General features: G+C 62.0%; 1 protein-coding gene across 6 annotated transcripts in view; it reads left to right on the top strand.

The window, feature by feature from the left end:
* The window catches only part of ADGRB1 (adhesion G protein-coupled receptor B1), a 68,397-nt gene extending 59,644 nt beyond the window's left edge, over positions 1-8,753 (top strand). For 4 of the 6 annotated variants that reach the window (XM_078071925.1, XM_078071923.1, XM_078071928.1 and 1 more), the window contains 6 exons: positions 1,336-1,431; positions 3,063-3,117; positions 5,242-5,924; positions 6,970-7,005; positions 7,130-7,234; positions 7,964-8,753. In XM_078071925.1, the coding sequence (XP_077928051.1) occupies positions 1,336-1,431; positions 3,063-3,117; positions 5,242-5,924; positions 6,970-7,005; positions 7,130-7,234; positions 7,964-8,161 (1,173 nt within the window). In that variant the 3' untranslated portion in view covers positions 8,162-8,753. The remainder of the gene's footprint in view (positions 1-1,335; positions 1,432-3,062; positions 3,118-5,241; positions 5,925-6,969; positions 7,006-7,129; positions 7,235-7,963) is intronic. The other 2 variants (XM_078071926.1, XM_078071924.1) reach the window with 1 other exon arrangement.
* Positions 8,754-23,044: the final 14,291 nt, after the last annotated feature.

The raw sequence follows: 23,044 nt of genomic DNA, 5'->3' as shown, positions 1-23,044 counted from the left end.
GGGAGAGTCAGGCGCCCCCGAAGACACACGACTTCCCCATCAGCCCTCTGTGACCTCCCAGGTCCCACACGTGGGGTTTGTGCTACAGGGATCCTGCAGCCAGGGGAAAGTCGGGAGAGGGTCTCCGTTGGGAGGGGTTGAGGAGGGCATGCTGAGGAAGACGGGCCAGGAGGGGTGGGCAGGGGCGATGCCAGGCAGCTCCGGCCAGCACGGTGGGTGTGGAACATTGGGCAGGTGGACGAGTAAGGTGGTCATCTGAGTCTCCTGGGGGGAACAGAAGGGGTGAGGCTGGCCAGGTGGCCTTCCTGGAGGAGGAGGCCACGAGGCACTTGGGGAGACCATCTGCTCTTCATGCCAGTGGAGAAATGCTTTCCCATCTGCCATCTCCTGGACTGCGGCCTGCCTCCACTGGGCACACTGTAGGTGCTTCGAGATGTTTGCTGGGCAGGTCAGTGAGTGCAAGGACGGGAGGAAGGCGCACCTGCACGGGAGGCGCAGCGGCCCTGAGGCCAGGGAGGCCCCAGCACTGCCTCTGATCAGCTGTGTGGCTGCGGCGGGGGGGGAGCAGGTCCCCAGGTCTGCACTCGGTCTGAGTCTGAGCCAGGAACCCCCGGCGCACCCTCCTCCCAGAGCTCCCCCGTTCACTCAGGATGCCTCCTCCAGGAAGCCCTCCGTGCTTTCGCCGCCCCTGTGCCTTCCCTTATTCGCTTTGCACATCGTGGCCGTGAAGCGTCAGCTCCTGAGGGTGGGCGGTGCTCACTGCCGCGCCCAGAGCGGGCGGTGGTGGAGACGGTGCTATAGCCGTCACCCTTCGCTCGCACTGACCGGCTCTGTCCGTCCTCTGCCGGCGAGCTCTGTGCCGGCTGCTTGGGTGGCCCCAGGCACGGAGCCACCATCACCCCCTTTCTGAAGAGTCCGTGGCCATAATGCCTGAGACCTCCCTCGACGGAGTGCGCCCCACAGACGTGCTGTCCCCCCCCAAGGGCCCTTGAGGACGCTCGAGTGGCGCGTCTCCAGGGGAGTGAGGGCAGGCCCCCCACTTGCCCGGCTGCTGTGGACTCCGGTGCCCTCCTCAGGCTGACGGCCAGTCCGTCCAGACAGACTCCAGCGAGGAGGGCTGCAGCACGTTCGTGGGGGGTCCGGAGCTCCCTGACTTTGGAATTTCACACCCATGAAGGGCACAGAGAGCATCTCCGAGAGGGAAGGGCAGCGGGGCCCCCGCACACAGGCCACCCTCGCAGAGACCCCACCCCGTGCTGCTCGCCCTTACCTTCCCGCCATCCCACGAGGATGCAGTCTGGGGCTGCTGGGGACCACTCTGTTCTCTCTCCCCAGGTCCAGGATGCCGTGAAGTGTCGCGTGGTGGACCGCCAGGAGGAGGGCAACGGGGACTCGGGGGGCTCCTTCCAGAACGGCCATGCCCAGCTCATGGTAGGGCTCAGAGCTTGGTGCCCCCAGCGGTGCCGCCTCACGCTGCTCAGAGCTGCTCTGGGCTCCAGCAGTCCTTGGAAAGAGCTCCGAGCCCAGTCTGAGGCTGGGCACACTGAGGCTCACCAAGGTGACATCCCCGGCCCAGGGTCTGAGGGCGGGCAGGACCGGATGGTGAGAGTCTGGCTGGGGCTGGCATCGGCGCAACCCCACCCCCGCTACCACAGCGCCCTCGCCCAGATGCCAGCCTCGGGGGGCTGTCGCCTCAGCTGCTGCCCTCCTGCGCCCTGTACCTCTCGTGCCCCCCTTGTTGCCCTCCAGCCTGGCCAGGATGGGACTGGGCTCCCTCGGTCTCCATCCGGGAGACCAGCCCTGGCCTGTCCACGCACCCTCCCCCCTGCCGTGGCCTTGTCCCAGCCACGTCCCCTTGGGCCCCCAGCATCACACCTGGCATGCAGCCTGAGGCCCGGCACGGCCCTCCCACCCTGCTGCCCGCCTCGCAGGTGTCCACTAAGATGCCACCTCCAGGGAGCCCTCCCTGGCCGCCCGCCCCCACTCTTGCCACCAGGCCTCCTGTTCAGGTCCTGGGGGCATCCTGGCTGAATTCTCCACATTGTTGCTGGTGCCCCCTGGCGTGCCGTGAGCCCGGCAGGCAGGGGGTGCTCATTCAGTCCTCGGGGTGCCCAGCCCCCTCATGGTGGTTGTGAGCCTCACAGGCAGGGCCTCAGCAGATGCTGGCCGTCGGACCTGGGGAGGCTACTTGGGTCCTCAGGGGCGAGGGCAGGGGTCCCAGACCCCCAGGCCCTGCTCCCAGCCCGACCTGTGACCTCAAGCCAACCTCCGCGTTTGCAGAGGGGGAGCCGCTGGTTTTCCACAGCCCCAGGAGAAGGCCACGCCCCCGCCGGTGGCCCCGCCCACCGGGCTCTCTGGGGGCGGGGCCTGGGTCACCCACCGTCACCTGCCCCCGTCCCAGGCTGGGATGGGGCAGGTGCTCTAGCAGGGGCCTCCGCCACTGCTCGAGGGACGGCTGGTCTCACCCTGGCACCGACATCTGTGTCCGCAGCCTGTTCTGCTCCTCTGGCCGGCTGGCCTCCATTTCCTCATGCCCAGGGCTGTGGTGAGGACTACGGGTGACATCCTGCACACTGGCAGGTGGCGGCCTGGGCGGCAGGGGCTCTGGCGTGAGACCCTCTGTGCCCCCCGCCCCACCGGGGGACGTGAGGGACAGAGCGAGGGGGTCTTGGGCTGCAGTCCCAGGGGGCCGGCGGTTGGGGGAGACTGAGCCAGGGCGCCAGAGCGTCAGTGAGCTGCAGTGGGACCAGCCTCCCGCTTCCCAGCTAAGCCACACGCGCCGGGAAGGAGCCCCCGTGCACACGCGTGTACACGCGCACACACGCGTGCGCACACAGGCAAGAGCGCGCGGGCGCGGGGCCCCCCACCAGGGCCCACGTGAACACACGAGCACGCGGGCAGCCCTGAGCTCGTGGCCCCCGTCAGCACTCAGGAGCCTGCACGCACGTGTGCACACACACCCCTCCGAGGTACAGCTCCGGCTCGGCCGCTTCCCGCCAGCCCGCAGGCAGCCCTGCCTGCTCGCTCGCAGGCCCTCACCCCTCCCCGCCTCTGTCTTGCAGACTGACTTCGAGAAGGACGTGGATCTGGCCTGTAGATCAGGTGAGCGCCTGCCAGGTGAGAGCGACAGGTGGCCCTCGCCTGGGCCCACTTGCTTCCTTTCCTTTTCTCTGTGCGTCTGTCTGTCCATCTGTCTGTCCTCATCCCACCGCCCGCACGGCGAGGTTGGATCAGACCCTCCCCCGGGAGGCCTGGTCAGCACAGGGCCCGGCCGCCCCAGCCACTTCCTGCCTCCCCTCCCGCTGCCCTGAGGCTGCAGGCAGGGGCTGTGGAAAACTGTCCTGGAGCTCAGGCTCAGCAGGGGTGAGGCCCGTGCTGCGCGGGCGGAGCTCTTAGCCCAGGAGCAGACCCTGGGGCCCCCTGCGCTGGGCCTGGCCCTGTCCTCTCCCCGCCGTGCCCCCTGCCTCAGCAGCCACACACACTTCTGTTCTTTGCTTTCCACGCTCTTCATTGGGGCAGTGAGGCTGCCCACCTCCACCCTGCCACCCAGCTTGCCACCCACCCCTGCCTGCCCTCCCTCAGGGCCCACGCTCTGTGTTGTCTTCATGTCTTCATCCCCAGTCCATCCACGGGGGAGGGTCGGTCACGCTTTCAGACCCGGCGGGGGGTGGAGGATAGCAGTGGGAGCAGGGGGAGAGCAGGGAGAAGGACCTACCACTGAGCCCTAGGCTAGCGCTGAGTTTCCTGGAACCAAGTGGAAAAAGGGACTCAATTGCCCATTGAGAGGGAGCCCCTCAAGGGTCACTGTTCTGTGAGCCGGGCGCCTGAGGCAGTGACAGGCAGTACCTTCCGGAGCTGTGGAGAAGCAGCTGGCCACACTGCCTTGCATCTGTCAGATATTTGCGGAGCATCTTCCCTAGAGACAGCCGTGGGGGCAGGGCCTGGGACAGTGCAGGTTGGCAGGGGGAGCCGGGAGGGCTTCCTGGAGGAGGTGGCCTCTGGTTGGGTTGAACGGGGGACTGGACAGAATGGTCTTCCACCTTCTGTCTTGGTCTTAGGCAGCCTTCCTGAGTGGTGGCCCCAAGACTCGGGGGCCTTCGGAGGCTGGGGCCCAGCCCTGCTCGGGTGGTCTTGGCCTCTCTGAGCCTCCGATTTCTTCCTCGTCAGTAAGCTGGCCCAGCCAGGCCTGTGGCCTCTCAAGCACCTAGTGGCTGGGGGCCGGGCTGGGGGTGAGGGGGGCACACCAGCTGGGGCTGGGGGTCTAGAGGATGTGGGGCTGAGTATGCGGGAGACCTGCAGCTGGGTTTGTGCAGGGGAGGTGCACCCTGGGTCCACGGGGCTTAGCGCTCACTCAGGCGGACCAAGAGACCTCAGTAGAGGAACGCAGGTTTGGCGGGTAAGATGGCAGGTCCCGTGCTGGGCCGCCCCGAGGATGTCGGCGCCTGGAGGCTGGAGATGAGAGGGGGCCCGGCCCTGTCTGAGAGGAGGGAGAGGACCAGGGAGGGGATGGCGAGTGACCGTCTGCTGGGAGGGTGTGTGCTCGTGGGGCAGCTGCCGGAAGCAGCTAACACGCGCTGCTGGTGTTCGGGGGCTGGGCAAGTCTGTGGCTGGGTGCCCGTGCACCCGGCCAGCAAGGACAGGGCCCTACGGTCACAGCAAGCTTCCGGGGACGGGCCCTGAGTGGGGCGCGGTGGGCAGCTGGGCCTGGCAGCCGTGTGCTCTCCACGGGCCAGTGAGGCTGGACTGACCGGTAGGAGTGGGGCGGGGGGTGGGCCAGCGGGAGCCCGGGTCAGGGGTCATGCGGCGCTGTCCCCCCGCAGCCGAACGGAAGTGGGCAGCTAGGCGTACGGGACACGGCACCCCGGGATGGGCCGCCCTGCCCCCCCCCACCGTGAGGAGCTGTGTCCCTGCACTTCCCAGAAGCGAGGGCTGGCTCCAGGGCCAACGGGGCCCCCCAGCTGCCAGGGAGCGCACTGTGTGGGTGGTGGTCATTTGTCCTCCTGTCTGCGGGGCAGACAGGAGCACCCCACGTTCCAGCCTTGTTAGAAGAGACAAAGGAAACCCGGCTGCCCCAGCGGCACACACCACATGGTGGCCCTGCTGACCAAGGCAGAGGGTGGCCTGCAAGGGGCCCCGGGCGCTGGGAACCGCGGCTTCAGGGCTGTCAGAGGGGGTGTGCCCGATCGGGCCCTGGCCGGGGCACCCCCGAGGCCGGCCTGACCGCCTCGCCTGTCCCCACAGTGCTGAACAAGGACATTGCGGCCTGCCGCACGGCCACGATCACGGGCACACTCAAGCGGCCGTCGCTGCCCGAGGAGGAGAAGCTAAAGCTAGCCCACGCCAAGGCGCCCCCCGCCAACTTCAACAGCCTGCCAGCCAACGTGTCCAAGCTGCACCTGCACGGCTCGCCCCGCTGCCCGGGCGGCCCCCTGCCCGACTTCCCCAACCACTCACTGACCCTCAAGAAGGACAGGGCACCCAAGTCCTCCTTTGCCGGTGATGGGGACATCTTCAAGAAGCTGGACTCGGAGCTGAGCCGGGCCCAGGAGAAGGCCCTGGACACCAGCTACGTAATCCTGCCCACGGCCACAGCCACGCTGCGGCCCAAGCCCCAGGAGGAGCCCAAGCACAGCATCCACATCGATCAGATGCCCCAGACCCGCCTCATCCACCTCAACATGGCACCTGACGCCGGTCTCCCTGCCCGCAGCCCACCCACCCGCCAGCCCCCAGGCGGTGGGCCCCCGGAGGCCCCCCCTGCCCAGCCCCCACCGCCCCCACCCCCCCCACCCCCGCCACCCACCCTGGAGCCAGCGCCCCCCAGCCTGGGGGAGCCTGGGGAGCCTGCTGCCCACCCGGGGCCCAGCTCGGGGGCCGGGACCAGGAACGAGAACGTCTCCACCTTGTCCGTGAGCTCCCTGGAGGTGAGGGCAGCCCAGGGGCCCCGGGGGCAGGGCGTGCCGCGGGCACTGCTGGTTTGGGCTGCAGCCAGTGTTAGGAAGTCCAGGCCTGGGAATGCTAGGGGCCAGCGTCCCGGCTCCCCCCTGCTAGAAGGAGTCCCTTGACAAGAAGGGGGACATGTTGGGGAGCTGGCTACTGACAGGGTGTGCCCGAGGACCCCCCCCCCCGCCATCCTCATCCTGTTCTCTAGCCACGCTGCCCCTGGCGCTGCTGGGCCCTCGTGACAGGGAGCTTCTGGCCTGCGCCCAAACGGGGGTCTCTCCCATTGCAGAGAGGCCCACCAAGCTGGACTTGAGCCAGCTTGAGTCTAGCCCCTTCTGTGGTTGTGGTCAGGGCAGCAAGTTCCTCCTTAGACCAACCTGAAGCCTAGACTTGACCCCAAGCCCACCCAGCCTGTGCAACATGGGGCTCAGAGACTCGATTGGGGGAGCATTGCCGAGCACCCTCGGGGAGCCCCACCCTCCCCATGGGGCCATGCTCCCACCTCCTGGCTCACTGCCTCTGTGGCCCCCCAGCTGTGCCGCTGCCCTGCGTCCAATGCTCCTTGTCCCTGGGGGCATGTTCTGGGCAGGCTAAGCCCGATACCCTTGCCCGGCACTGGCCTGGAGGCGGGAGATGGCCCGGGGGACAGTCTGGCTCCTGTCAGCTGGGACAGAAAGTGATGAAGAGCTTCTGCAGGTTCGCCCCCACTCGGGACCTGGAATAGCAGAGCCCCAGGTTGTCATGGGGCAGAGAGCCCCCTCGCGACTGTCACTGCCCTCTGGGGCCGCGCCTCCTGTCCACCCTCTTCCCGCAGAGCCCTCTGCTGGGCCCCCACTGAGGCAGCGGGTGGCCTGAAAGGGGCCCTCAGAGGCGTGTGCCCCAGGGCTTGGCTGAGACCCCGAGAGGAGGCCTGGGGTGAGGGGTCCCTGGTCTCCCCCATCCTCAGGCAAGGAGGGGCCGGGACCTGCGGCCCAGGAGGTTTTAGGGAACGGCTTGCAAATGGGCACAAACCTCTTCTCCCCACAGCGGCGGAAATCGCGGTATGCAGAACTGGACTTCGAGGTGGGTCCTGGCGTCCCCTCCCCCACATGGCCGGGCTGGAGGTGCTCTGAGCCCTTGCAGCAGGCAGGGAGGGGCAGGGCAGCCCCCTTCCGGGCTCAGGCTCCACCACCCCTCCCGCCCGCAGAAAATCATGCACACGCGGAAGCGGCACCAGGACATGTTTCAGGACCTGAACCGGAAGCTGCAGCACGCGGAGAAGGACAAGGAGGTGCTGGGCCCAGACAGCAAGGTCTGGAGGGGGGCGGGGCCCTGGGGTGCTGGGTGGGGTGGCGGCGCGGGGCAGGGCGCTCCGGGAGAGCCCTTAGGTAAGGCTGTCTCCTGCCCTTCTTCTTCCCACCCTCTCCATTCATTCGTTCTTTCCTGCGACCTTTCCTGGAGACTGGCCTGACCTGGCCCATGCTAGACCCTGGAGGGCAGGGCAAGCCAACGGGAAGGCCCCGGGCAGGGGGGAGGCTGTCTGGAGGGGTGGGGGCGCACTGACTCCTGGGGCCCCGTCTGGAGGGCTGGGGGCGCGCTGACTCCTGGGGCCCCGTCTGGAGGGCTGGGGGCGCAGTGACTCCTGGGGCCCCGTCTGGAGGGCTGGGGGCGCACTGACTCCTGGGGCCCCGTCTGGAGGGCTGGGGGTGCACCGACTTTGGGGCCCTGTCTGAGGGGTGGGCTGTGCACTGGCGAATGGTCAGGCTGCCTCCCAAGGAAGACCACGGCCAAGGGAGTGGTGCCAGACAGCTGCCCTTCACCGCAGGCCTTCTCCCCCCGCCCCCAGTGCCGACCCCACAGTGGGAGGCGCTCTGCTCCTGGGTCACCTGGGATCTCCCCCCACTCCCCGCCTCTCCGCTGTCTCAGGCCCCTTCTCCTCTGTTCTGACTGTCGCCTGCATTCTTTCCCTGCTCCCCATCTGATTTTGCTCCGTGGCCTCCCTCGCGGCCCCTCCCTCTGCCCACCGCCCACCGGCCAGCAGCCAGAAAAGCAGCAGACACCCAACAAGCGGCCCTGGGAGAGCCTTCGGAAAGCCCACGGGACGCCTGCGTGGGTGAAGAAGGAACTGGAGCCGCTGCCGCCATCCCCACTGGAACTGCGGAGCGTGGAGTGGGAGAAGTCGGGCGCCACAATCCCGCTGGTGGGCCAGGACATCATCGACCTCCAGACTGAGGTCTGAGCAGGTGGGCGGCGGCCACGCACCGGGCCACGAGGAGGGATGCTGCTCTGCCCGCTCCTGCCACGGGACGGGCACAGACATGCTCTCGGGCTGTGGGCCAGGCCCGCGTCCCAGCCTCAGGGTGCTCGGACGGCGGCCCTGCGGAGGCCCGCCCTGCTGGGACCAGAGCCAGACGGGACAGGAGGCACCAGCGGCCCGCGGGGGCACAGGGCTCCAGAGGCCGGAAGGTGCCTCAGACTCTGCCCTCCTCCAGCCCAGCGCCGGCGGGCAGGCGGGCGGGCCGCGGACAGGGGCCGGGCCAGGTGCGGCCAGCATCCCCGGGATGCCTGCCGAGCTGCCGCAGCAGAGGACCAGCCTGCTTGGCCCAGCTGGCCTGGCACCATTTTTTAGACATCCCTATCCCTCGGGAAGCAGCCCCCCCCACCTTTCCAGGGCCCGGGGCCCCTCCCCAGACCCAGGTGGAGAGCACAGCCCTCGCTCACCTGCGCAGACCCCAGGGGCAGGACTAGAAGCCCACTCCGGGAAGAGCAGGGGTGGGGAATCTATTTTTTCTCTCCTTTTCTTTTCTTCAATAAAAAGAATTAAAAACCCACGTCCCGTATGTGTGGCCTCCCTCTGTGCTGCCCAAGCCACAGCCCCATGGCTTTCGCGGAGCGGCCTTGGGTCCTTCCATGGGGGTCAAAAGGGCCCAGGAGGCCTGGTGGGCACGGGGCTCCACCCTTGCACCCTGCCTGGGAGTCAGGAGCCCACGCTGTGTGGACCTTGGCCCCCAGGCCCACGGTCGTGTGGCCCCCAGGGGTGCTATGAGGAAACTGATGGGGACCCTCGGATGCTGGGCTCCCTTGCTCCCCTACCCCCAGACTTTTAGACCCACAAGGGGTCGTTGGCGTGTAATGTCCCTGTGCCCTTGCCGTTGCCCGGGGGAGGGGGGAGGCAATCTGAGACTGGGGCAGAGTATGTGGAGGGAGGGAGGGAGCCGGGGCCCCGCTCCTTCCGGCTGGCCTTGGTGTGCCCAAGATCTCCTCCAGGACCCTGGCCCTCTGCCTCACCCCTGGCCCATGCACCTCCCCCTTGGTCCTGGGGCAGGCGTGAGGGACAAAGGTGGACACGCCCAGAGCCGCGCCCCATGCTCCATCCTGCCCTGCCCTCTGCCACCTCCCACCTTGGCCCGTGGCCCACAGCTTGCCCGGTTTCTGAGCCTGAACCTTTGAGAAGCTCGTCCCTGCGAGCGGAAATGCTTGCCTCTCCTCGGTGTTTCCAGCAGGGGACAGCCTGAGCCCGCGCAGAGAGCCCGGCCAGGCGCTGCGAGGCTGGGAGGGGCGGTGAGCCAGGCTCCGCCCCCAGGCTGCGCGTCCCACCGCGGGCAGCAGAGTCCGCTGGCCCAAAGAGGGGGTGCACAGGTGGGCTGTTGGCAGGCCCCAGCACCCTGAGATTACGGCCCCCCAAACCACGTCATTCAAGATGAACACAATGCCAAGCCCACTGAGAAGTGGGGGAACTGCCTGGCGCGGGTTCCCACAGCCCCTGGCCCGCCACTCTGGACCGCCTCGGGCCACGAGCACAAGTGACCGAGGATGGAGAGGGGCCACTGGTGACCAGCGCGGCTGCTGGGGGGAGCGGGCAGCCAGGAGCGGATGGCACAGGCATGCAGGCACGCACGAGCCCGCCTCTCAGCCACGGTCCTGAACACTTCAGACGCCAACTTTGTTTGGTGAGATCTGGCCGCAAAACCTAAGCCCAGCCGAGGCTTGTTACAGTTCATTTGACCGCTGGATGCGACCACGCACGTCCGAGGGCGGCGCAGCGGGCGCTGGCCGGCATCTTACCGGTATCTCAGGGTACCGCATGCACGCTCTCCACCCGGACATGCCTCGGACTCCAAGCCCCACTGGCCTGGGGGTGCAGACGAGGGCGGGGGCCTGTGCCAACTCCCTCATGCCCCCGCGGATGCCGAAGGAAGCCGGAGGGCCCCCCGGGACGGGGGCCCAGATAAGGGGAGCACCGAGGGCAGGGCGCCCCGCTGCCCTTGTGGAGTGACCTGCCCTCCCCTGCCCTGCTCACGCACGCCACAGAAAACCTGGAAGAAACGAAGCAATCAGGGTGGACCCAGGCCACGTGCTCCCTGCCTGCGACGGGAGTGGCTCGGCTGGTGTGGACGGGGGCTCAGGCTCCCCTCCATCCTAGCTCCCGCCAAGAGGGCCCTGTCCTTCCAGAGAGGCCACATCCTCTGTTCTGCCCGGGCCCCACATTCCCGGCTGTTCAGTGCTTCATGGCCACCGGGCACGGGGACGGAGCCCGGAAATCGCTGTCCTCTCTCCCGCCCACCGCGCGGGAAGCCTGCTGGGGACGTTCCCACCAGATTTGTCAAAAACGCTGGGCCCTGCATGGGTCTGCCTCCAGTGCGTTCCGTGGTGACCCCCAGGTGCGCGGAGCTGGTCTCTGGCCCGCCCTCTGTTCATCCAGCTGTTCCCACAGCTGTGCTCTTGGGGCTGGACAAGGCAGGGTCCTGACTCCCTCTCCAGATGAGGAAACGGAGACCGGTGTCGGGTGTCGGAGTGAGGCTTCCCTGCGGGGGGGGCGGGCAGGTAGTGAGCCCAGCTCCCCGGCCTTAATCCCTGGACACTCCCCTCGGTGGGGAGGTCACCCAAGGGCAGCCACGGGCCTCCCTCTGCTGTTCCCTCCACCACAAGCCGCTCCTTTCCCTGGACCTTGTTTTCCTCATGGTCTCGGCACCTTTGTACCCCGCCGTCCTCCTCGGCCCTTCGAGACTGCCTCCTAGGCCACCCTTCCCCTGCCGTCAGGGACCACCATGCCCCGAGGATGGGGCTGGCGATGGCGGCGGTCACCGTGGCGGGCAGGAACATGTGCAGCCAAAGCTGGTGGGGACGCTTTTGTGGGGGTGGGGAGGGATTCTAGTGCTGGTGGTGGTGCCTCCAGATGGCAAGGACAATGTCCCCAGGCCACCCTGTCCCCCGCTCCCACAGACAGGAGGAGCTCCTGGAGGGGGGCCTGATGGACGGAAGGTACAAGGACGGGTGCATAAGGGCCATGACGAGGGCCTGAGTCCCCTGGGGGGGCAGGGCGTGCTGGACGCGGCCACACTCCTGTCACCCAGGCAAGCGGCCCCTGCACGGAGTGGCCCTTCCTCTGGGCAGGTGGAGACTCTTCCTGGAAAAGCCTTCACATCCACCCCTCCCAGCCCTCCCGGACCCAGCCAGCAGCAAGCCCAGACCATCAGGAAGTCCCTCTTCCTGTCTAACCTCCGGCCAGCCGCTAGCTGCAGTGTGAGAGGCTCCTGTCCCCAGCAGCAGACTGTTCTAGTTCTTACTTCCTCCGTCCCTCCCTCCATCCGTCTGCTCCACAACCACACAGTGGGGCCACACCGCAGCATCCTCGGGCTCCTCCCGACCATGTTCAAGGTGAAGGATCCGTCTCCAGGCTCCCATCACCTCCCCAGGCCCCGCGTCCCACATGGGCTTGCCTCCACAGAGAAGCGAATCCTCAGGGAGCCTCACGGTCCAGGACTTGTTCCAGAACCTTCCAGTAGCCATGAGTGCCTTCCTGTCCCTGCTCCACCCACCCCCAGCCTGCTGGGACCTCCTCCTGAACCTGGAGCTTTGTCTGGGGAACGTGGGGCCTGTGCGGCTCCCCTGAGCTGGCAAGGCAGCTGGTATCCCACCTAAGCCGCCCAGAAACCGCCACCCACATGGGGGCCATCCCACTGCCCTAGGGGGTTACCAGGCAGCCCTTTCTAGGGGCACCTGGGTGGCTCAGTCGGTGAAGCGTCTGCCTTCGGCTCAGGTCATAATGCCAGGGTCCTGGGATGGAGCACAGAGTTGGGCTCTCTGCTCCGTCAGGAGTCAGCTTCTCCCTCTCCCTCTGCCCCTCCCCCTGCTTGTGGTCTCTCTCTCTCTGTCTCTCTCTCTCTGTCTCTCTCTCTCTCTCTCAAATAAGATCTTAAAAAAAAAATCCTGGGGTCCCTGGCTACCATCCCCACCCCATCCCTGTAGGTGTCTTGGTTCTTTACCCTGAGTGTCTTCACCCCCAGGCCCTGGGAAGGACACCAAGGCCCCCCTGCAAGGAAGGGCTCGCACACTGGTCAGCGGTAGGAGGGGCCGCACTGGCCTCCCCCTGCGTTACCGCTCTGCCACCTACTGCCGGTGACCGAGGGAGGTCTCAGACCTCCTGCAGAGTGGGGTTCCCCCCACCGGGGTGTCCCACGGCACTGGCCAGGTCTGCTCGAAGCGGCCCACGGTGGGTGGGAGGCCAAAGGTGGGCCGGGTGGGGGCAGAAGGCCCTGACCTCGGGCAAGCCCCGCCCCTCTGGGCCTCGGTTTCCCCTCTGGCACTGTGGCAGCCGGACTGGGAGACTGAGATCCCTTCCAAGGCAAGCAATCGGTGGCCCTGCGGCTTCTTAAGGTGTGGGGAGCAGCGGGCTCCCCAAGTATTTTTTAGGGCCTAAAAATAACCAGGAGGGGAAGGGTGTCTCTGAATAGCTCAGGAATGTGCCAGTCACTGCCCCACTCGGAAATGCCTCCAAATAAGGCTCTGGCAGAGCCGGAAGCCCTGAGACAGTCACTGCTCGCGTCAGCCTCCCAGCTGTGCTGCTCCAGAACCTTCCCTCCCACCCCGGCCAGCCCTCAGCCCGGACCCAAGGATCTCCCCCAGACAGCAGCCAGGTCTGGGGCCGGGCATGGGGTAGGGGTCCTGGGAGCCCCCTGTGGACCACAGCTCTTTGGACAAAGAGTAAAGAAGTTACAGTCATACAATCTAACATTTACTAGTCTAGAAACTTCCATTTACATGTGTGGATCTTAGGACAATCCAATTCAGACCCCTTCCCCAAAACCCAGAAGACAGAAGTGCAGGGCCCCCTGAAGAAGATGCGTGCTCTCCCCCTGGCACCCTGGGTGTCCCCGGGAGCGGATACCCCGACTGGCGATGGGGGGCAGCTTGGAGCCCTGCTCAGACCAGGTGCAGGGCGCAGGCGTCCCCAGCTGTCCCAGGAAGGCAGAGGAGGTGTTGCTGGACTCAATATGGCTCTCTGGGAACACCATATGGATGCGGCCCAGGAAGGGGAGTCGGGAGGAGGCAGGACGCAGAGCCCCCCCACCCCCTGCATCCTCCCCTCTCCATCACAGGGAGTTCTCTGGGAGGCAGGTGGCGGATGGGGTGGCCTGCAAGTCAGGGTTCCGGGATGATGCCCCTGCCTGTGACCTCAGGGGGCCTGTCCCCTCGCTGGTTTTCCTCCTCTACCAGCCCATGCCCCCACCCCCGTCCGACTCTATCCCTCCCAGACCCTTTCCAGGCTCAGCCTCCCCCAGTCCTCAGAGGGCAGGCAGCTGACAGATGCCACCCCAGTCCCTCTAAACCTCCTGGACAGATGAGAGTGGGTTTTGGGGAGAGCAGGTGGCAGAACAGGAAAGAGAAGGGACGGAGTGGTGGTGGACGGGGGGCCACTTCACTGGAGGAGAGGAGAGGACACGGCCTGGTGACAGTGCCCTGAGAACCAGCGCAGGGACGTGACCACCCCCCACCCAAGGCTTCCTGGAGGAGGGGCCCAGGCTGAGCCCGAGGTCAGTGGGGTGGCAGATGGGCACCCAGGTGGGCAGCCTGAACCCAGCCTTGAGGCTGCGGAAGGCTGGAGAGCCCGGCAGGGGCCTACCTGCTGCGGAGAGCGAGGCTCCGCGCCCCGGCCCCACCCCCGGGAGGATTCCAGGGACCAGCGTGGGCTCTGGCCCACCCAACAATTCACCAGCTGGGGCCAGGACGCTGCATGGCCAGCCCTAGGAGCGCACTCCCCCTGCCCCAGCCCCAGCCCGGGCCCTGCCTTCGGCTCTGAGTCTCTCTAGAGTCACCATGCATCCTGCATCAGGTTTCGGGTGGGGGTCTGGTCCCCCTCAGACAGGGGCCACCCCCAACCCCAGTGTGCACAAGAGCTCTGTTCCTCTGACAGCTGAGAGGGTCCCTGGGGAAGGAGCGCCACCAGACCAGGCCGGGACGGTGTGCAGACCACCTTCACTCCCCGGGCACATGGCAAGGCCTGGGGCCGCAGGTGGACAAGGGGGACCGTGGAGTGAGCCAAGCAGGCAGGACAGGGGCAGGGGACAGCGGAGGCTAGGCTGTGGCCCAGGCCGAGCAGTGAGCTGCCAGGCTCACAGATGCAGTCGGGGGGGCGGGGGGGCTCCTGGCGGGGGCTTACACAAGCCCGAGCAGCACAGGCGGACCCGTCAGGCACGGGCGCTGGTAAGGGGCAGAGGCGCCGTGATGGCCTGCCGGACCCCCACGGGGCAGACGTGTTAGTGCCAACCCCCTCCCCCGAAGAGGAGACTGAGACACAGAGAGGGCCAGTGACTTGCCCGCGGCTGCAGAGTTCAGGTTGCAGCGGGCGCAGTCCCCAGAGACCGCAGCGGCCAGCTGGGTTTGTAATGATGGCAGATTGTCAGGGAAAAAACAGTCCTTTCCACCGCCTGACTGAGAGCAAAGCACCAGGTGAGACCCCACGCCGACACAGTCGTTCCCGCGGCCTGGGCAGTCTTAAAGTGCCAGCCCGAGGCAAAATTTGTGAGCACACGGGCCAGGCCCAGACGCGGTCTTGGGCAGGAGGCTGGCGTCCACCTCTCTCTGCACGGATGTACCTCTGCCTCCCGCTGGGGCACCGGGGCGCGGACACCCACCCCCCGCCTCCATCCCCTGCTCTCTGCAGGCCCCGAGACCAGGGATGCCCCCACTTCGAGCCGTGGCCACATGGCCCTCAACTGGGCCTTCGTGTGCTCCATTTCCTTACACAAACATGCAGGCTTTCTACTTCTTCACTCACATCTAGTGTGTTATCTGTTTTTAGAAATCCATCTATTTCAACTAAGCTCTCAAACGTATTGGAATGAAATCACTTCTTTGGTTTCTGAGGGGTGCGTAGTTGGGCCCCCCTTGCACCCGGCCTTTGGTTTGTGTAACCTTTCTCTCGTTCGACATCGTATCAGCCACTGCAAAGAACAGACTCGTCGCTGGGTGGGCCCACGTCTCTCCTCTCTCATTAATTCCTGCTCCCATCTTAGTTATTTCCTTCCTTCCTTTTGGGGTTTTTACGAACAAAAATACTTGAGCGGATGCCTATCACATTAACTTTTAGCTTTTAACATTTATCTAATACAGGTCTTCAGGCTACAAATGTCCCTCAAGGTGTTCCCTTAGCTCCACCTCACAAGTGTCCGTGTGCATCATTTCCGTCCTCAGTTTCAGTGGTTTTTATTTATTTTGGAGAGAGAGAGAGACAGAGGGCATACAAATGGGGGGAGGGACAGAGGGAGGGGGAGAGAGGATCTTGAGCAGGATCCATGCCCAGCTTGATCCCACGACCCTGAGACCACGAGCTGAGCCGAAATCAAGAGTCGGATGCTTAACTGACTGAGCCGTCCAGGCGCCCCCAGTTTTAATGGTTTTTAAATTTTCATTATGGTTACTTTCTTTGATAGGTTATTTTATATGATTTAGAAGTCCTAAATCATGGACATTTTTAATCTGCCTTTTTGTGGTTTCCATCGTAATTACAATGCTGTCGTGGAATGTAGTCTGTAGGAGACCTGCTAGTATGTACCAATTTAAAAAAAAAATCTTCGGGTGCCTGGGTGGCTCAGTCGTTAAGCGTCTGCCTTCAGCTCAGGTCATGATCCCAGGGTCCTGGGATCGAGTCCCACATCGGGCTCCCTCCTCGGCAGGAAGCCTGCTCTCCCTCTCCCACTCCCGCTGCTTGTGTTCCTGCTCTCGCTATCTCTGTCTCTGTCAAATAAATAAATAAAATCTTTAAAAAAAATAAAAAGAAAATCTTCCACACGTATTCTCTAGTTGCTGAGCTCACAATCATCCCTGTGGTCGTCACACGAAGCCTGTCCACCCCATTGCTCCAATCTGCCGTATGGCAAATCATTTTGTCTCTGCGTGACCTACCAAGAGCTGAAAAAAGATGCACTGAAAATCCCCACTATGATAGTGGACTGTTTTTCTTTTTGGAGTTCTAGCAAAGTTTGTTTTGTTCATATGTCCCTTTATATGGGGAACAGAGTTTAGAACTGATACATCTTCCCAGCATATCAAATCTTCTATTCTTTTGAATTGACCGTCTCTCTACATAATAATGTCTTTATCTCCGACTTACAGTCTATCTTGCTTGATGTTAATATACCCTAACTATCCTTTATTAAACCGTATTTAAAATCCTGCCAGAGAGTGTCTGTCTTGAGCTGGTTTGATCACATTGCGCATAACCACTGCCCCTCACCCTCACTTAGCGGCCCACGCCCGGCCTCCTGGTACGGCGCTTCAAAAACCCTCTTTCTTGATTTCTGAAATAATCGCATTTTTAAATATTTGTTTTTGATCTATTTTTACCTTTTATTGGTCCAGAAACCATACAGATTCTATTCCCTTTCAGCTTACCTTTGAGATGTGACCAGTTATTTAACTTGATAAGGTCTAAAATTTATCAAAATAGTAACACCCTTTTCAAACAATGCAAGGACCTCAGAACATTTTAATCCTTCTCTTTGGACTTATGTGGTCTATTATTTTAGCTCTGTATTTTTGAACTCCATAAATTAGACATTATTTTTAAAAAAGACAATATGGAGGGGCGCCTGGGTGGCTCAGTTGGTTAAGCGACTGCCTTCAGCTCAGGTCATGATCCTGGAGTCCCTGGATCGAGTCCCGCATCGGGCTCCCTGCTCGGCAGGGAGTCTGCTTCTCCCTCTGACCCTCCCCCCCTCATGCTTTCTCTCTATCTCATTCTCTCTCAAATGAATAAATAAAATCTTTAAAAAAAAAAAAAAAGACAATATGGGGTTGCATTTACTTACATGTTGAGCAGTTACTTTTCTCACCACTTAAGTGGGTTCTGCACCCAATTCTGATTTGTGGTGTGTGTTGGGGTAGGGGTCCCACCACCAAGCGATTCTCCAGTTCTCAGTGGACCCTGACGGGGTGTCATCTCAACTCTGACATGACCTGGAGACGGCATCAGACCCACAGGTGGAGGGCTCCGTCCCACGAGACGCCCCCACTTCAGATGCCAACCGCAAGTCCATCTTGTGACCTATGCTTCTGACCAACCAGCTCCAGACAGGAGGTTCCCATGCCCCCCGCCATGGGTTTGATTCATCTGCTAGAGCAGCTCACAGAACTCAGAGAACATTTCACTCACTGGATCACTGGTTTATTGTAAGAGGATCTAACGCCGGACCAGCCAGCGACGCACAGGGTCTGGTGTGGGGAAGGGCGCGGAGCCTCTCTGTCTCTCCAGGTGAGCCATTCTCCCAGAACCCCGACCTGTTCACCAACCCGGAAGCTCTCTGAACCCATTCCTTCCGGGTGTTAATGGAGGCTCCGTTACACGGGCATGACTGATGAGATCACTGGCTATTGGTGATCAATTCTATCTCCAGCTCCCTCCTCTCCCCAGAGGTCAGCGGTGGGACTGAAAATTCCAACCCTCTAATCCCAGGGTGGGTTCCTAGGGCCACCAGCCCTATCCCGAGGCAAGGTCCAAAAGTCATTCATTAACATAACAAAAGACGCCTTTCCGGTTTTCTTCTCTTAGGAAGTTCCAAGGGTTTTAGGAGCTCTGTCCCAGAGGAAGATCTATGCTTACTCTAAATCACATCACACCAATCGGCCTTACATTTCATGCCTGCCTGCCTGCCTTCTTCCTGGAGTACATTCTCTCAAAGTCCTTGTAGTTTGTGATGGTAATGCTCTCTCTCTTCTTCCACAAGCAGAACTGAGTTGCCCCTGCTCCGCAGCCCGCAGCCCACGGCCCACAGCCCACGGCCTGCCGCAGTCCCATTCCTGCTTCTTTCTTCCCTTTTGTCCCCATAACCCTCCCACCAGCCCACAACTACTCTAATTTAATGTGTCTTTTTTTGTTTGTAAGTGCTTTCGGGAAAAAAAAAGTTTCTGGGTTTTTTTGACTTTTTGAAATAATTTTAGGCATATGGAAGAGTTGCAAAAATAGTACAGAGGTTCTGTGCACCCTTCACGAGCTTCCTCTTATGTTAACATCCTATAAAACCATGGGACACTTATCAAAGTGTATGGATTTTAAATGTATTTAAATTATATATCTCATTCTGTGTTTTACTTTTTCCTTCTAAGCCCTTTTTTAAAAAAAGACCCATCTGGGTTGCTAGGTATGTATCTGATGTTATTTTTCTTTTTTTCCTTTTTCTTCACATGATTAATTTTAATAAAAAAAATACTGCTGAGTGTATATCCTGGATGACAAGAAGCTCCACACCATGACCCCCTGTGCCTGGTGACGCACACCGACGTGCATGCTGGAGTTTTCCGTGTCTTAGTCCATGTTACTGAGGCACGATTTATGTGCAGTTACGACTCACCCCTTCCAAGCGTTTGAGGAGGTTCGCGGAGCGGGCACGCCCACAGAGCCACCGCCGGGGTCAGGGCTGGGACAGGGACACTGGCCTTCCTGCTGAGTTCGGGGCTCTCGGCCGCGTGCGGGGGGGCAGCCCCCTGTCCTCCTGCCTGTGGCCTCTCACCGTTCCCTGGCAGCTCTGCCGTTTTCTTCCATGGACTGTGCTCTCAGGGGTAACCCTACGCGCTCGTTGTCATGCCAGCACCATCCTTTCTCCCGGGTGCTCTTCTAGAAGTTTTATAGTCCTCAGCTTTAGGACCCACCCAAATTCATGTTTGTGCTGGTGTGACGGCTCGGTCGGGATATTTTTTTTTTTTTTGGAGGGCGGATGTCCCATTATCCCAGCACCACTTGTTGGGAAGACCATGGTTGCCCCACTGAATGGACCTGCTCTCCGTCAAACATGGGTCTGCGGCTATCACTGGTGGGGGGGGTCTATTTCCAGGCCCCAGGTTCTGTTCTCCTGACCCGTTAGTGTCTTCTTTCGCCAATACCACCCTGTCTTGACATTTCATTCCTTTTCTGTCTTCGACTGCTCTGAGAGGTCCTAGTTTTCCACTCGCGCATCTCTCAGGCACGGTGACAGTCGTTGATGGAAAGTCTCTGATGGTTTCCCCCTGTGAGCCATCTGTCCCTCCCTGGGCCCTGCACATGAGGTGTCCGGGTTTCTGCACAGGTCAAGCCAGTTTGGAGTGCACCCCAGACACGTGGATACCTGCTTGTGAGACTCTGGGTCCTGCTGAAACCCCGAGTATGGACTTGGGGGCTTGTGTGGGCGATCAGATAGGCGAGGTTCGTGCTGCCGGTCCCACCTTCTGTGAGCACTGGTCCTGGTATCGGCTGGGTTTTAACTCTTTCCCCACGTTATTCAGGTCCATGGTGTGTGGCCACCAAGTGGCAAGTGAGAGACCAGAGCAGGTCTACCCCTCAGAGCAATCCTGGAATCTCTGTGTGCCGTTCAGGGTTGCGCGCAAACATGCCCCGGTCGGGGTGAGCCCAGCGCGTACATACAACTTGACGCACCTGCTCTCCCAAACTCTCTCCTCTGTGTGGTTTCCCAATACTTCTCGGCTCTTAGGGGACCTCCAACCCCCGCCTAGCCTTCTGGCTACCAAGTCGGGGCTGCGGCTTGCCACTCAGCTGTGCACCTTCTCTAACTGGTTCTGTCTCCCAACCAGGTGCCAAGACCATAGAGGGAGAAACACAGACACGAAGTGGCACCCCCTCCCCACACCGTCCTTGGCCTTAGAGTCCGTACTGCCAGCCGGGCCCTGCCACCACCTACCTCCTTGTCAGAGGCACTGGGGCCTGGAGCAGAGAACAGAAAACAAACACGAAAACAAGGGAATTCCCTTTTCCAGGTCACGTTTCCTGCACCTGCTCAACACGTCCAGGCCTGGGGCTGTCTTCGAGCCCAGGCCAGGAGACACCAGCTCGGGGGTCCTCTGCGTTCTACAATCCACGGGCTGGCATTTACAAAGTCCACAAAAAGCTGCTCCATGCACGGCATCCAGGAATTCCAGCTACATTCAGTGGAGAGGCAAAGCAGAGGATGCTTACTCCCATCACGCCCAGAACCAGAACCGGGTCTGAGCCAGGGCCTCCTACTGTTTCACGGCCCTCCGTGGCCTCCGTTCCCCGTAGTCTATTTGCCCGCTTTCACACGATCGTCACGGGCACTGCTCTGGTGTGCATCCTTTGCACCGGTATGAGAATTGCTTTCCTCTGTGAAGGCAGGAGGGGGTGGGGTCATTGGCGCGTGCCGTCAGAGTGCTCTCCACAAGGTCCGCGCCCATGCGGCGCCCTCGGGACCCACCAGCGCTCTCAGACCCACACACTCTCACCACCGCCAGGAGGAACCAGCTGGCTAGCGTCTGTCCGTCAGGAAGGCATAAAGCCAAGTGTCATTTTGTTTAACGTGCGTTTCCCAAATGACTGATGAATGTCTGCATCTTCCCAAACACTTGCTGGCTTTGGGGGTCCCTCCTATGTGAATTCCCGCTTCTATCTGGGGTCTGTCCGGACTGGTCTGTCAGCTCTAGAGAACAGTTTCAGCGGCTGCGAGTCCCGTGGTGCTTTCAGTGGTCTCTTGGCTTTGCCCCCAGCGCCCCTCACGGCACACGAGCCCCGCTGCGGGGGCACGCACTGCCTTCTCTCCTGCGTCGGCTGTCGTCTCGCGTTTGCAGGTCTGTGCCGATGGAATCAAGTACATCCACCTCGGCCTCGCGGTTTATTCTCGAGGCCCTTCATTGTCCACAGGTCCTAAAGAGATCCCCGATTTCACTGTCCCTGCGTATTTAGCTCCAGAGCCACTGGTAGGGAACCAGCTAAGCTTTTCTCCACGCAGAGAGGTTACTTCCAACCCGATCACTGAAATAATTCATCCTTTATGGATATCTGTTCTTAAGCCAGCACACACTCTTACTTTGTCTTTGCTGTTACTGCTTCCTGGCTGCCAGGACTTTACAGCAGGTCTTGTTAACATCTAGGAGGAGTCCACGGTGGCTGATACGTCCCGAGGCTGTGTTTTTGGTGCGTCTAGGTTTCTGATGGCTGTAGCTCATCCTACCCCTCCCTTGACTACCCGCATCCAGAGAAGTTTCTGCGTCTTGGAGTCTATTCTGCCAGCTAACCAGACTGCCACCGCAGTTCTCGCTCACCGACGCTCAGGACGCCGTGCTCCGTTCCGGGCTTCCCCAGCTCCTCCAGGCTGACCGGAGCCGGGGGTCCGCGTCTGGGTGTCTGAGCCGGTGCCCGTCTCAGCTCTGGGGCTGCCAGCCGGCCGCACGGCGGGCACAGCTCCCGTGGACAGTTACCAGCCTCGCCCTCTGCTGGCTTCCGTGGTGGCGCGGGACCGCCGTCAGCCCAGGGGCTCTGTGCCTCCCTCCCTACTGAGAGCACTGCCTTCTCTTCTGCTCTAACCAGCACGTCTCCGGGTGGGTCTACGCTTGCTCACCGCGCCTGAGAGGCGTGCGCTTCCCATTGTGCGGACGCGTGCCTCCCGGCGGAACCGGGGGTCTCTAGGAATCCCCTGTGCCCCTTTCCACTCAGTTCTCCCCCCGGGTCTGATACGGGCTCTCCCACAGAGCCACAGAGATTCACGTGTAGCCACTGTACTTTCCTAAAACGCCCTTTGATTCTTTTTCAGATCCATTTGGCCATGTCTGATAAGTCTTTATCTTTGGTCATTTTCTGGTTGTCTTTTTGTCTCTTCAAATATCTCGACTGTGATCGTTTGGTGCAAGCTGTACGTGTTAATTCCAGTCTCTGAAGATCCCAGGAGCCTGAAACAGCTGTGAGTTTGGTCTCACTCAGGGGCTTCTTTCCTCATGTCTGCAAACTTTTCTCAGCTCAAATATGGTTTCACTCACCCCGTCTGCATGCTGAGGGCGTAAGGGGCGAACTCCCTCCTGTCAGGCGGCTATCTGCTAGCTGCTGCTTGGACCCGGGGGGCAAGGCTGCCCGCAGCCCCTTCCAGAGCCCAGGCCAAGCATATCTGGTCCAGTGCTCTCTCCTCCCTGGCTTGGGGAGAGCGGCCCTGGCCCCACCCCGGCCCCCAGCCCAGTCCCCCAGCCCGGGTCCCAGCCTGGCTCCACCCCGGTCCCCCAGCCCAGCTCCACCCTGGCCCCCACCCTGGCCCCCAGCCCAGTCCCCCAGCCCAGCTCCACCCCGGCCCGCAGCTCAGCCCCCCAGCCCAGCCACAGCACCTGGAGTCTCGGTTGCTTCCCACCCACCATTCTGTCTGTCGGCTCAGCTTTGGATACTTGGCTTGCTTTTTGTTTTTAAGCCTTGAGAGATTTCCCTTACTGTTCTTGAGCACCAGCAATACATTAAAAAGTACATTTATTATCATCTATCCAAGATCTACTTGTGTTTTCACGGGAGGCTTCTTTAGAACACTAGTCTGCACGCTGCGGATGTTGGCTGCCTTGTGTCCCCTCAGCAGACCCCAAAGCGCTCTGGAGCAAGATGCGCTCCCTCCCACCTTCCTCATCCCCTCTCTGAGGGCTCACTGGTTCTGGGCTCCTGCAAGGCCACACCCCGTCCCCTCCTGACTGCTTCATGGACTATTCTTTGCTGGGCGCCCTCTTCCATCTAACCGCGAAAAGCCGGCATCCCTAAAAGAGTCTGCTTGCTTCTCCCTGACCCCAGTTGCCTTGATACGCAGACTCCTCCCCACAGCTCGGACTGCTCCTGGCCCCAGGCCCTCCCCCAGGCACAGATGCCCTGGTGCTCCCCACCCTGCCTTCCGGCCCTGACCACTTGGCCCCACTGCCACGCAGGGCTCGGAAGGCAGGAGCAGGGCTGTGCCAAGCTCCCAACAGCCACTGTCTGAAGAAGAGCCTCGGCCCCCCAGCTGCTGGGAAAGGCCGTGGGGGGTAGCCCGGGCTTCTCTCCTGCCTGACACCCCCATGGGCTCCACGTCTCCAGCAGACGCAGGCCCAGACTCCCAGGCCT

This window comes from Halichoerus grypus, chromosome 5, assembly GCF_964656455.1.
Source record: "Halichoerus grypus chromosome 5, mHalGry1.hap1.1, whole genome shotgun sequence".
NCBI lineage: Eukaryota > Metazoa > Chordata > Mammalia > Carnivora > Phocidae > Halichoerus > Halichoerus grypus.
This window is presented reverse-complemented; position numbering and strand designations above follow the sequence as displayed.